Below are 14762 nucleotides of genomic sequence, written 5' to 3' on the forward strand. Positions count from 1 at the left end.
TTCAGTAATACAGTGACCTTGACCATGAGACTGGGAAGCACTTATCTTGCTGACATTAGCATGTATGGGCTGCCTTTTAAAATTAATGGAAATATTTTAACTTTGAGGGTTCAGCAAAACTATCACTTTTCAACCCTAAAAGCAAACTTTTGAAATGCTGACTTATTTTTCAGATTTTAGAATTTATGGTCTAATTTGGAAGTACCTCCAGCCTCCTAAAAAACAGAAAATTCAACAAAAGCAGTTGATGGCATATTTGGTTTTCAATCTTTTATAAATCCATCTTCTGATGAAAGGCATTCAGCAATGTTAATTAAAAGTGCTTCTCACTGATCAGAGTGGGTGCACACCTGTAACCCCAGCATTTAGGAAACGGAGACAGGAGGATCAGGAGTTATAGACCAGCCTTGATAACATGTTGAGTTTGGAGGCCATTTTGGACCACATGAGACTATTTTTTTTTAAAAAGAAAAGAAAAAGTCAGGTGGTAGTGGTGCACACCCTTAATCTCAGCACTCAGGAGGCAGAGGCAGGTGGATCTCTGTGAGTTTGAGGCCAGCCTGGTCTACAGAGAGGGTTCTTGGACAGTCAGAGCTATTACACAGAGAGACCTTGTCTAAGACAAAAAAGCATTTTGACATCAGATGTGCAGATGCCGAATTTGGAGTTTGCTCAGTTACTTTTGGGTCTTGCTTTGGTCCAGAATTTTTTCACTATTCTCCCTTCCCTTTGTTTTGGAATGGTAATATGTATCCTGGGTTATTTCAAGCTGGAAGTATGCACTCTGTTTTATGATTTTGATTTTATAGGTGATTACAGTTAAGAGTTTGCATAAATCTCAGGAGAGACTTTAAACTTTGGACTTTTAAACATTGTTGAGACTGTGATAGACTATGGGGAGTTATGAAGTTGGACTAAATGCATTTTTCACTATGAAACTGTTAAGAAATATGGGGGCCAGGAAGTGGAATGTGGTAGTTTGAATGTTACTGGTCTCCATAAGCTCATAGAGAAGGCATTAGGTGGTATGGCCTTGTTAAAGTAGGTGTAGCCTTGTTGGAGGAAGTGTCACTGTGGGGGCGGGCTTTGAGGTCTCTTTTGCTCAATCTTCCCTCAGTGTGACTTTCAGACCATTTCCTGTTGCCTGCAAAAAAAAACACTCTCAGCTCCTTCACCAGTACTATGTCTGTCTGGACATTGCCATGTTCCCTACCATGACCATAACAAACTAAATCTCTGAAACTGTAAGAGAGCCCCTATTAAATGTTTTCCTTTTTAAGAGTTGCTGTGGGGCTGGAGAGATGGCTCAGTGGTTAAGAGCATTGCCTGTTCTTCCAAATGTCCTGAGTTCAATTCCCGGCAACCACATGGTGGCTCATAACCATCTATAAAGAGGTCTGGTGCCCTCTTCCGGCCTGCAGGCATACACACAGACAGAATATTGTATACATAATAAATAAATAAAATAAATATTTAAAAAAAATAAAAAAATTAAGAGTTGCCATGATCATGGTGTCTCTTCATAACAATAGAAACCCTAAGGCAGGGTCCTAGAAAAAGAACTGGATAAGTAATTGTAAATCATTAGTGTTGGTAGAAGACTAAGTAAATGTTCTTTGACAGTTATAATTAAAGTATAACTTTAATTTTTAAAAATCCCAATAAATATATGTCGTTCTTCCATTAAAACAACAACAACAACAAAATAAAATAACTAATAATTTCATACAGCTTCAAAAATGTAACCATTCTTGGACCACATGGCATGTTTCTTTTCTTAACTATAAGGCTTTATGTGGGGGCTTAAGGTGGGCCATCACACCTGATCCGAATTTATTTGGGTCCTGGCGAACCCAACTGGATCCTCATGTTTGTACAACAAGCACTTTATCTGTTGAGTTACGCCCTCAGTCCCTATATTGTCATCTTTAAGGCAAAGAATAATTTGGGTAAATGTACAAATATACCTAAATATTGGTATGTATTAAATCTGATTATTGGTGTATGGGATTATGATAAACACATAAGCATGTCTACTTATGTGAATAGTTGATCCTTTCTATAATCTCAAAACTTTAAAATCAGGTGATGAAGCCTGACAGAGTTGGGAGAAGAAAAACAACCTCACAAGGCATCATGGTACATAACTGTAATCCTAGTACCATGAATACGGAGGCTGGAGGACTCCTGCACTGGCTGTATAGCAAGATTCTGATTCAAAATCAAACACATGGCAACAAAATGACTATCTGATCAACCTGATCAGCTCATGTAATGAAAGGCAAGAGTCAACAGATGCAGTTATTAAGAAAGCATTAACTCATAACGCTTGAGCCAGCAATGCCCCCCCACACACATAGGCCTGGAGGTGTGAGGCAAATCTGGTAGCCGCCTGAACTTGTTACCTGGCAGTCCTTCAGGGCATTCTGAACAGAGGTCTGATCACCAATTTGCTGTTGCTGTTTCAGCTTCTTTTCCTGGGTTTCAAACCAAGCTTTCAGAGACTGTACACTATTTTCATACTCTGACCAAGACTCCAACAAGCCTTCCAGCAGCTGGATCTAAACAAACAGAAAGACTCAAATTTCAAAAATTTTTGTTTTAAAATCAAATTGCTGGGACCAAAAAAATGACCTAATACAATTTCTTACAAAGTAAGAGTTCTTGGGAAGCAACAGGATCTGGGAAAGACTATAGTAGAGAGTGTCACATACTGCATGAAAATGGCCTTACAAAACCCTGCATGATACAATAAAAATGTCAAAAATGGAATCTCTTAAAATACAGTCTATTGCATATATAAATGAAGAAAATGAAGTTTACCAAATATCCATCAATGGCTATTATTGCTAAAGAAAAAAAAAACTATAATCAACCTAAAGTAAAAGGAAGAAAAGTGAAGGGGCATCTTAAAAACAATCAGACCCATGAAATGTACATAGAAGGAGGGTGAGTAAGAGAACAAACAGGACTAAAGACGTCCAGGGTTTGGTCACCTTCTGGGTACTGTGGGAAACTCTTCTCACGCTTCATCTAGCCATACACCCCACTTGTGGAACGGTTTCCTGCCAGCCTGAGCCTGTTCTTGGGGTTCGCATCAGTATCAGGAGGATGGGCCACCTGGCTCACCTTCTCACCCACTCGACCTTGCAAGAGCTGCCAACTTTTGTTCATGGCTCCAAGCTGCTCGGCAAAATCGGTCTTATCACTGCGTTTGCCCTCCACATCCTGGCTGCTGATCTGTAGCACCGACTGGTTCACAAAGTCCGCCGTCAGCTGCTTACAGTTCAGGTCGATCTTGAAACCCTTAGAGAGAGGCAAGAGACTCAGACAACGTGCTTCAGTGTGCAAAAGTCTTAGCATGTTCCCAGGAGTTGGGAAGCCTCTGCAAACCCACATGTGACTGTTATCACTCCCATGATGTCATCCAAATGACACAATCTTTGCTTCTCCACATGACCCACTAGGTTAGGGATTGGAATAGGCATGCATTATATTTATAAAATTGCACACATATAAATAGCAGGTGCATGATATGTAGAAATGGGTGAATTACTTCATTATCTTTCAGTGTGTTATAGTTTGAGTGTGTAATGTCTTTCATAGGCCCACGTGTTTGGACACTTGGTCCCCAGTCCGTGATGCTTCTTTTTGTGAAGGTAACAGAACATTAAGAAAGTAGAGCCTCACTGGAGAACCATCTTGGAGGGGGGTAGTCTTTGAGGTTGGATCGTGTGACCCCACTTCTGGCTCTCTAGCTCTCTGATTCCTGTATGTAGATGAAGTGTGACTGGTCAGCCTTGTGTTCCTGTCTCCAGACCTTTCCCTCCATTACCAACTGTGTCCCCACTGTGACTGTTATCCCGATTTCCTCAGTTGCTGTAGTCAGGGTACTCTATTACAACAACACACAAACAGCCGACACACTGCATCTGTACCTAGCATTTCTACACACTTAACTCTTGAAGGCCTCTGTCTGTCTATTGTATCTGGGATGCATACATTCTAAGTTCTGGCTGGAGTTTCTGAGTGCATTCAAATGAAAGTCTACACGTATGAACATGAAAAGCTCCATGTCCGTTACCTTATATTTCTGCAGGTAGTCGTGGATGGCCTTGTAACCCACTGCATTTTTTATGTCCTCTTCATCCTTCTGTATTACACTTTCCATGAGTGCAATCCAGCTCATGACCTCAGAAATGGCATGGCGGGAGGGCAGTTTGTCCATCTGGAGCTGTAGAATTGAGACAGAGTGAGTCCCAAGCACTAAAATTCAGACCCAACCTCTGTTAACACAGTGGTTCTCAACCTTCCTACTGCTGCAGCCCTTTAATACCGGTCCTCATGTTGGGCTTACCCTTTACCATAAGATTATTTTCATTGTTACTTCATAACTGTACTTTCGCTACTGTTAGGGATCGCAATGTAAATACCCATGTTTTCCGATGGTCTTAGGTAACCCCTGTGAAAGGGTCATTCAACTCCCAAAGGGGTCGCGACCCACAGTGAGAACCCTTTGCAGATTTTTATTAACACAGCAAGAGAAGCAGCGGCCCTTTATATTTTTCAGATCTCTGAAGTTTGAAACACAGTAACGCTAATCACCTAATGCTCACTCGACATCTGATACCATCAACGCTATATAAATATTACCTAATTAATCAAAACACCAGCAAGAAAACATAGTCTTACTTTAGAGCTAGTTTTATGAGTGTCAAAAATAACCTTAAATACAAAACATTCAACAGATGTAGTCCATTAATTATCCTGTAAAATCTCTGTGTATTATGACTCAGGAATGCTAAAAGGAAGAAAAACAACACACCGAAAGGTATCAGTTTCTCTGCTTTCTGGAACTCTCCTATTTGTTCCTAAGATTCAATTTCCTGAGTATTTAAGATCGACTCAGATTACTGAATTTGGCTTCATATGCCAAGCAAGTATGCATATCAGAATTACCATGATTCTCAAGAACAGAAGAAATTCTTTATATATTCATGATTCAACAGTGTCTGGTATGTGGTGGGTTATGCCTATAACCACAGCCCTTTCAGAGGCTGAGGCAGGAGGATCACCACAAACCCAGGACTATCCAGGGCTACAAGGTAAGACCTTGCTTCCTAATATAAATAAAATTAAATGTATATAATCTAATTTTATGTGGTACTAAAAGGCTAGAGGAAGATGGCATTGCTTCTCCCTGCTAGGACTATAGTCACTGGACTGGAGAGAAATGACGTGTGTACTAAAAACATTTCTCATACCTGATCTACAGTGATGAATGCTAAAGAGAAAAAGATTAAAATGTTCCAGGTAGGTTAGACATATTGACAATCAGAATGTAGTCATAAGCTGAAATGAATATCATTGTTCAATGTGGAACCCCATATGCAATGGTGGGCCTAAAATGTTATCATAAGCAAAGAAGCCTGTGGTCTATCTTTCGGTTTGTGGTAAGTACACTCTGATGTCTGAACAATGACAAAACGGACCAAGGACCTATTTATCAGAATGCGTCCCTGTCATAAATGATGTGTGACTGCTCTTACACTGAGGAAGATCCAGTTTCCTTCCTGGCTATAAGATGGCAGATCTTCTACGTGTGTTATAGATCTTCACAATTTTAAGAGGTGCCTATGTTTTAGCTATGAAATGTCAGTTCAAAGAAGGCCAAAGTTTTCAAGTCAAGTTTCCAACGCCCACATAGAAAGAGAGAGAGAGAGAGAGAGAGAGAGAGAGAGAGAGAGAGAGAGAGAGAGAGAGAGAAGAGGGATTTGTGGGACAATTCAGTTTTAACAGCTAGCACATCAGCAGGGAGAACAGACAAGTCCTGGTTAACTCTGATTTGCATTCATATGACGGAAATCAACTGTTACCAAATAAACCAGCTTTATCTCGGTACCTGGTGGAGCTTCTCTTGCACAACAGGGATGCTTGTCAGCAGGTCAGTCCACTGGCTGTCCATGCGGGACAGCTCAGCACGCAGGGCGGCTGTATCCACTTTCTTTAACCGAAGAAGTTGATTCCCTGTGCTCATGACTGATGATTTCAGGGAAGACTTGGCATCCACCTCCTTAGAGAACTCCTTAAAACAACAAAAGTCACAGTGTTCAGTTTAGCATCAAATAGCTGGACCTTCCCATTCAAGGACAGAGACCAACCTAGAGCGCAGATCAACTATTTCCACATATTGAGGGCTCCGTCATGTGGAGCTCTGTGGAGACAAACACACCACACCTTTACCTTCAAAAGAAGCTGGTCCACAGCCTGAAAACCAACTGGAAGAGGCAATTTGGAACCCCACTTGTACACATAAAGACTAGTCACTCAAAGTCAACCTCAGAATTGTCCATGATAATTTACACATCTTGCTGTGTACTGTTCCAGGAGACCAGGCTGAGAAACACAATGAGCTCAAATGTTCTAAGTTCTTAGACTTACCAGGAAAGCATTGAGATGATCCCGGACCATTTCCAGTTCTTGTGGGACCGTCACAGATTGCTGAGTCCAAAATGCCAGCCTGTCCTTTGCAGACTGTAGCCAGTGAGTCAGGTCCGCAGATTCACTTTGATACCTTTAAGCATATTAAGGAGTCTATTAGTGAAACATTCAGTCTCTATTGTCTGTTGTCAGTTAAAATGAGAGCCCCAAAGACTTGGAAGGAAAGTATACAAGGCTGATGCTCTGAAATTCTTTTCTTTTAATATTTATATCTTAAGTCTGCCCTGGGCTTCCATGCCCCCTTTGCTAAGCTGAAAAGAAAAAAAATCTTTCTCCCTCCTTGCACTGATGCTGTTGGGAAATATTGGGTCATGATTATAAAACCTGTTTGAAAAAAAAGTGACAGAAGAAACAGTCCTTCATTCAATAAAATCCAAATAACAGCCTCCCTTGACTGTTTCCCATTAGGACTTCAGAGTAATATATTCCCCTCAGGCATGTATATTGAAGGCTTGGTCCCCAGTTAGTGTCACTATGTGAGGAGGTGCTGGGCATCTAGAAGAACTGGCGACTAACAAGTGGAAGGAGGTCCTTGAAAGGTGGTCTCTCTCTCTCTCTCTCTCTCTCTCTCTCTCTCTCTCTCTCTCTCTCTCTCACACACACACACACACACACACACACACACACACACACACACACTTTTAGGCAGCTATGAGGTGAGATATCTCTTCTGTCATTTGCTCCTGCTACTACACTATTCTACCTCAGGACCCAGAACAATAGATCTCACTGACCTTGGCCTGAAACCTCTGAAATAGTGGGTTAAGACAAATCTTCCTTCTGATAAACCGTTTTTCTCAGCTGTAGGCCACAGCTATGAAAATCCCATGGCGCATGAGGAGAATGCTCTCACTCAGCTTTGCCCCGTCTCTAAGGCTTCCAAGCGACTAGACAAGGTAAGGGCGGGACAGCAGAGTGGGCGGCATTGGGTGACAGTCGCTTGGCTAGCTTTAATCACACATCTAAAAGAATAAGAATCCAACTGGGAACCCTCTGATTGTCTTTACTTTCCAAACTGTGCCATTTTCTAAATGCGCACATCTTTTCCAAGCCCAGCATCTACCAGTCTTAGACATACACCACAGAACTTATCAAAAACACAGGCTAAATACTCATCCTAGTACCTGGTCCAGTGTTTCAGTATGGTCTCCAGTCTGTGAAGTTCCTTGGACACTCTGTTGGTGTTACTGAGCCAGCGCTCTCCGAGTTGATTGAGCTGACTTTCCAGATCTGAGCAGCTGGCAGACATCAAAAGTCGCTTCCCGTCATCTAACACTTGATACAGTTTGGGCTGGTCTTCATTAAGGCTGGATTTTAAATGCTGCAACGATCGAGGACATTAGGTGAAGAGCTTGACTTGGTGTAGCTTTGATCCTTGGGCATTATAATTTCTCTGATCTTTATAACACTGGTATTATTTGTTACCAAACATACAGTATTTTCCCTCTGCAGCCCTGAAATCTTGAAAAGGTTTTATTAAAATATAGATGTTCTCTCTTTTTAAATTCATCGGGAGCTCTGGGTGTGTTCACAACTGTCAGGCTTAATTATCTCTAAAACAGTGTGACAGCAAAATAAACTCTAAAAACATGCTTGGTGGAGGTTTGGTGAAAATGGTTTTGAAATGAACTCATTTGTTCCAAGAATATTGACTACTTGCCATTATTCTATTATCTATGTTCCACCATCCATTACCTATATGCATATCTATTTATCTATCCTATCTATCTATCTATCTATCTATCTATCTATCTATCTATCATCTATTTATTTTTCAGAGCTGAGAATCTAGCTCATGGCGCCTTGATAATCAAGAAGACCTTTATCACTACTACTGACCTATTAAGTACAGACGAAGAAAGTTTATTTTTAAAAAAAATATGGAATTCTAATTAAACCCAGTGGGTCATACACACACACAAAGCATAAAAGGAGGAGGGTTTGCTGGTAACAGGGTTTTAGCCTTAGATAGAAGAGGATAAAGGAGAGGAAGGAAGTGTGAGGTGGGACTAAAACTCACTGTATAATGTATAAAGCCATCAAGCAATAATAAAAGAATACAGCTGGGTGGCAGTGGTACACGCCTTAATCCCAGCACTGGGGAAGCAGAGGCAGGCATATCTCTGGGAGTTTGAAGCCAGCCTGGTCTACAAGAGCGAGTTATAGGACAACCAGAGTTGTTACATAGAGAAACCCTGTCTCAAAAAACCAAAATAAATAAATAATGGTAAAAATAATGATAAATATATACTTAATATTAGATAAAGACAATAATTATTATATAACATATTATATATAATTCATCATATAATAGCTACTATATAATAATTAATAATAAATATATTTATATACTAAGGATAATATATACATATTCTATGTGCATCCATGATTTTAGTAACTTTAAAGAAAAGTAAAAGAGTTATTAAAGTTTAAACTTGTTTGTTAGCCGGGTGTTGGTCGCGCACGCCTTTAATCCCAGCACTGGAGAGAAAGAGGCAGGTGGATCTCTGTGTGTTTGAGGCCAGCCTGGTCTACAAGAGCTAGTTCCAGGACAGGCTTCAGAAGCTACAGAGAAACCCTGTCTCAAAACACCAAAAAAATAAAATAAAATAAAAAATAAAAATAAAATAAACTTGTTTGTTATATAAACTTGTTTAAATTCCATTACAATTATTGGCAAATTTCTAAAGGAAACGTTGTCACTGAGACACTACGACGCAGTTGGAAGCCAGACCTGGTAGAGATTCATCCTTTCCACAAGTCTGTCCTCGCTTTCCTCCACCAGGCCCACGCTTGGAATGCTGCTCTCAACCACCTCCAGCTGTCTGCTGAGCTCCTGGAGAGTCTCATCCAGATGGGACCACATCTACAAACACAACGGTGATTACTAGGACCCCACACTAAGGAAGCTAGCAAGGAGACCACAAGTTCAAGGACAGCCTGGGCCTCAATGGGTCTCAGGGAAATGGAACAAAATCAAGCAACCGACACCCAAAGAGTGGCATCCTCCTACGTGTGTAAAATTTGTTCTTGCTAGATTCTGCTTCAAGACATATCTGGAATTTTTAGTTGGCATTTGTTTGGGAAAACAAAATGTAGTTCTAAAGTAAGTAATATAATGGTGGCCCTTAAAAAGGGGCAGATCTCTTCTCCCTCCCTCCCTTCCCCCTCCCTCCCTCCCTCCCTTCCTCCTCCCTCCCTTCCTCCTCCCTCCCTCCCTCCCTCCCTCTCTCCCTCTCTCTCTGGCTCTGTTTCTGTCTCTGTCGCTCTTATGTATATGTGTATGTGTGTATGAACACACAAGAACAATAAAAAGAGGTCATAAAATTCAGAGTGGGGGTCACGAGGTCACTGGAAGGGTGGAAATGATATAAATACAGTATTATTGTATAAAAGGCTTAAAAATGAAAAAAAATATACTAAAAGAAGAGGGAGGAAAGGGACAAACATAACCCCTAGCACTTAAGGGGAATGGGAAGAATAAGGGAACTGGGACAGTTTAGGACTACTGTCCTAATTACTAACAAAGAAGGGGACTGATCTGCCAGTGATTTACACAGCATTCTGTGGCTGATTACTCTGTGGAGAATCTACCTGGTGTTCAAGGTCAGATAGTTCTATCAAAGCTAAGACTCAATCTAAGCTTCTCTGAATCTAGAGCATTGGCTTGCAAACCGTCTCTACAATAGACCACATAGTAAATATCCTCGGTTTTGTAGATTAAAATTAGTATCTATTACAAGCAGTCACGTCTGCCCTTTGCATGAAGGCAGGAGATCACCAAGCAAATCAATAAAGCTATTATGTCCAAATAACTTTACAAAGTAGAGGCTACACTTGGCCCAGGGGCCAACTCCCATTCTAGAATCTGGACCTGTTAATAAATGGCATCTTTTTGTCCCCGAATTTTCGACATGATCTAGTATTTAAAAGACTGTTTGCTTCCCTGCAGACACCAGCCTATGTTCTGATTGTCTTCTCATTGCCTCATTGGACCACGACATCATCGAGGGCAGTCCTGGGAACATTTTTGTGTTTCTCCTGCCTGGGAATCTGGTTGCAACTTGATAAATGCTGAATAAATAAATACTTGATTTCTTCACTTATGACGAATAAGTAAATGCAAGCGAACAGAATAGGGAATGGAATTTCTCACGCAGAACAGCAAATTCCTAACGGGGACTAAGAACATGGCATACGGCAGCTAGGATCCAAACATATGCTTTATTATTTCAGTTCAGAGTTTTGGGGACATTGTTAGTTTAATTTTTAATGGCACGTATATGTACACATAGGTTCACATGGGTGCAGATGCCCACAGAGGTCTTAGGGACATTTGTAAGCCTCCCAGCCTGGTTATGAGGACCCAAACTCAGGTCCTCTGTAAGAACAGCAAGGGCCCTTCTTAACCACTGAGCCATATCCCCAGCCCTCTGGGTTGCCATTTTACAACCAATGAACCCTTCATTTTTTTTTTCTCTCAGACCATAAAGATTTGTTCCCAGATGGCTGTCCTCTGTCTCCGAGAGTTCAGTGACAGGTCCTAACACAAGAACAATTGCATTGGAGACAGGGCCAGGGATATGTATTTTTCATGTTTCATGCTCCTAATTAGGTTTTTTGGCTTTAAGCTCAAGCCTGCAAGCTTCTTCACACATACTCAGAGGTTGGGATTCATCCAACTGACTCACAATACGATGTGTCCTGAATATAAGGGGAACACGGCAACCGCAAACCATAGGAAAGTATACTTCTGCACAAGGGAGCCCACGGGGCTCCATTTTGTAGTCAGAAAGATGTTACACGGGTGGTCTCACCTCTAGGATGTACTCAAGCTCCACGCCTCTCTTGTGAGCCTGTTTCAGCACAGCAGACGCCTGAACCATGCGGTCCGTGTGCAACTGAGTTTCCTTCCCAACGGCAAAGCTGACGATCTTTCTGAAGAGTGTTTCAGTCAAAATCATATGAGATTCCAGACTCTGGAAGTATTCCTGTAAGTATTGTCAGGCAGAAGATCAGCAAGAAGGTCATTGGGACATCTGCTCTAGATAAGAACTGTTTCAGCCGTGCCAGCACAAAGGGTGTAGCACCCCAGCACCGCTGAACCCCATCTTAACTCAGGCACTATGTGCTTCCTACAGGGGCTTCCTGCAGAGTTAAGGCTCTGCGCTCCCAACAGGCCTTCCCTCTTGACCCCACTCAACTACAACTGGGGCGGCACTGTGCTGTAGACACAAGCCTCCAAAACAAAGTCCTTCATCCGTGACTAGCTGGTAGAGGGTCCCCTGGCGTCATCCAGAGCACAGGGACACTGACTTCAGTGACACAGTCGCTGACCATTGCTGCCACACCACTCTGGCCTCCTGTGTCCCTTTGATATATTAATCCCTCACCCTCATCTTCAGCTCTGCCTATACTCTGTTTTCCTTGAAATGTTCTCATCTGATACCTCAGTGTCTCTCCTTCTCTGGCTGGGTTAAGGCCAACTCTCTCAACTTACAGGCTATCTGCTTTGCTCACAACGTCTCGCCAAGCGTGGCTGCACATATCATAATTCGATAACAGATATTTTAAATTTCCCATGTATTTTACTTCCATGCAGCAGAACTGTAGCCATTGCATGAACTGATATTTTTTAAATATAAAAGGATACTTTTTATAGGAAAAAGATCCCAGAAGATGGAGATGGAGATAAACCCATTCTACCCCATTTCCTATGCCCGGGACCATGGATGTAACTGAAGGATCAGAAGTTGATCATAACAGCAGACACTGCATTCTTATTTTCGGGGGGGAGGGGTCCGTAACTCGTTACCGGACTCATGTGATCCTCATGACAGCTTTGAAGCTCTATTATTTTACAGGCGACAAGGCAGAGCCACTCAGTCTACGTAGCTGGCACAAGGTCACCAGTTGAGTAGAGCAGAGTTGGGTTCTAGTTCCTGTCATGATGGTGCCTGCGCTTCTCACAGACACTGCAGAGGTCTCCCAGAGAGAACGGACTGGACAGCAGGGGGTAGACTCAACATCATCACCGTCATCATAACTGTTTGTTGTACCAGGAATCAAAATGAGGGTCCACGAACATTAGGCAACCATGCTACCTCTGAGGTCTATCAGCAGCCTGTGCTGTTTTATTATTTTATTTATTATATTATCCTAGATGATATCTCATTCATTCACTCCTGCTGAAATTGCTCTTTGGCCGAAGTATGCCTTGAACTTGAAATTCTTTCTGCTTCTACCTCCCAAGTAGCCGGGACTACAAGCCTGTGACATTAGGCCTGGCTTCGAAGCATTATTTTTAACCACCATTCGTTGATGAAATAATCGTGTGACGGGAAAAGACCTACCAAGCCCAACCTGCACTGAGAGTAAAGCTTGCTTTCAACACAAGCCTGCCTCCCACGCTGGCCTTGGCAGCATTTCCCAGGACCAAGGGTCCCTGTGTTCGGCCCCAGTGGCAGCTGCAGCCAACTCTCTGGAGGACTCTTCCCTGACTGAGCATCCTTTCTCTGTTATTCTGCTACTCCTTGATCCTAGTTTTCCTTCTGGAATAACTCAAGAGTGATCTTTTATTGCTATGGTCTGATTTGAGAAAAAACAGCTGTGAACTTGAAAGCCATGTTTTCATAGCCAAATGATAAGGCTTTAATAAATCATAAGGCTTTTTGGACAGAAAACTTCTGGGAAAAATTAGCAAAAAAAAAAAAAAAAAAAGTAGCGTTCCCCTCCCCCGACCAATTCCACCATAATAGCCCACCAGAGAGCCGCACAACAGTGGAAGAGTAATCGTCTAAAACTCGGGGAGATTGTTTTGTTTTCCTTCAGGGAATTCCCATAGCCTGGGAGGCTGAGTCTATGCCCTGGCAAACTTTGCCCAGTCATCGCTAAAAATTTGTTATGTTAGGGTTGTGAGTGTGTGTGTGTGTGTGTGTGTGTGTGTGTGTGTGTGTGTGTGTGTTAAACAAGTATCTGTTCACTATGGCGTAATGAACCTGAGCTTCATTTTGGAGCACGCAGATGGAGCAATCTTGGGGTTCCCAGGTCTGATTGCATGGTAAATGTTCTCATCGTGCCCAGGAAAGTCTCAGAGGCCAATAGCAACTGCAGGAGAATGTGCTCAAGGGCCAGAAGAACGGAGTGACGCAAGTAGCCAGCATCAACTCAATCCCAAAGCCGAGTGGGCAGCCCTGCATTCCCAGAGTGGAGTGAGGAGCCTAGGCCGGGACAAGGAAGGGTCCAAAGGGCCTGGTGGACAACAAGCCCTAAAAAATACATAGGGGACCATGTAAACTAAAGCTTAGTTCCATGTGCCGTTAATTCCAGATCTCAGGAGGTGAAGGCAGGAAGATCAGAAGTCAAAGGTCATCCCCAGCTGTATAGTGAGCTTGAGACCAGCTTGTGCTACATGAGACCCTGTCTTTAAAAAATGATGAATCCGGGTCCCCTAAAGAAAGGTTTGGAGCTTCTCTTATATTTATGTATGAAGACAGTTAGCTTAGCATTCATGGGACATTGATAAAAATACTTATATGATTACTTTTTCTTACTTTTACAAAATCATACAACTATACCCTTTACTGTTTCTCTTCGCTTCAGATGCTGGTGGATTTGGACAAATATTTCCAGCCTATTTAGAAGTGTAAATTATCCAATTATAATGGATAAAGCCCAAGCTTATTAGGTTTTCTTCCATATATTTATATATGGGTTCCACAATATGCTATTTCAGCTACATTCCCCTGCTCTCTCCTCACCTTATGCTTCTCTAGCAGTTGTTGAATTTCTTCTTTGGAGGACACAGTGATTTTGTGGTCCCCTGCCATCTTCTCTTGCCCCGTGTCCAGCAGGTCTGCCAGATCTTGCAAGGCCCTATCATACTGACTCTTGAGTGCAAGGTTCTGGTTGAGACTGCTCCTCCGGGAACTGATGGTCACCAACAGCTCATCGTACATGTCCTGAGAAGCAGAGATATTCAGACTAGTCTCGGTCACAAAGCTGCAGTACTGAACCCATCACCTGCCCAGTACCCTGCCAAGGCCACTTCTCTCCACAAGTGCATCCCCTGGGGACTCTGTGTGGAAGATAGCTGTCTGTCTTATGAGCCTCACCTGGAAACTCTTCAAAGAGAAAACGAAAGAAAGAAAGAAAGAAAGAGAGAGAGAGAGAGAGAGAGAGAGAGAGAGAGAGAGAGAGAGAGAGGGAAGGGGAGAGGAAGAAAGAGAAGAAGAAGGAGAAGGAAAAGAGAGAGGGGGGGG

At 42.3% G+C, this 14762-nt stretch overlaps 1 protein-coding gene across 12 annotated transcripts in view; it reads right to left on the bottom strand.

Moving 5' to 3' along the window:
* Window positions 1–14762, bottom strand: part of Syne1 (spectrin repeat containing nuclear envelope protein 1) — a 461878-nt gene that overhangs the window by 90687 nt on the left and 356429 nt on the right. For all 12 annotated transcript variants that reach the window (XM_050135800.1, XM_050135794.1, XM_050135793.1 and 9 more), the window contains 9 exons: window positions 14262–14462; window positions 11319–11492; window positions 9236–9367; window positions 7626–7822; window positions 6442–6574; window positions 5903–6085; window positions 4085–4234; window positions 3130–3306; window positions 2406–2561 (listed from right to left, as the gene is read on the bottom strand). In XM_050135800.1, the coding sequence (XP_049991757.1) occupies window positions 2406–2561; window positions 3130–3306; window positions 4085–4234; window positions 5903–6085; window positions 6442–6574; window positions 7626–7822; window positions 9236–9367; window positions 11319–11492; window positions 14262–14462 (1503 nt within the window). The remainder of the gene's footprint in view (window positions 1–2405; window positions 2562–3129; window positions 3307–4084; window positions 4235–5902; window positions 6086–6441; window positions 6575–7625; window positions 7823–9235; window positions 9368–11318; window positions 11493–14261; window positions 14463–14762) is intronic.

This window comes from Alexandromys fortis, unplaced genomic scaffold (genome assembly GCF_014885135.2).
Source record: "Alexandromys fortis isolate MF-2015 unplaced genomic scaffold, M_Fortis_MF-2015_v1.1 scaffold_23, whole genome shotgun sequence".
NCBI lineage: Eukaryota > Metazoa > Chordata > Mammalia > Rodentia > Cricetidae > Alexandromys > Alexandromys fortis.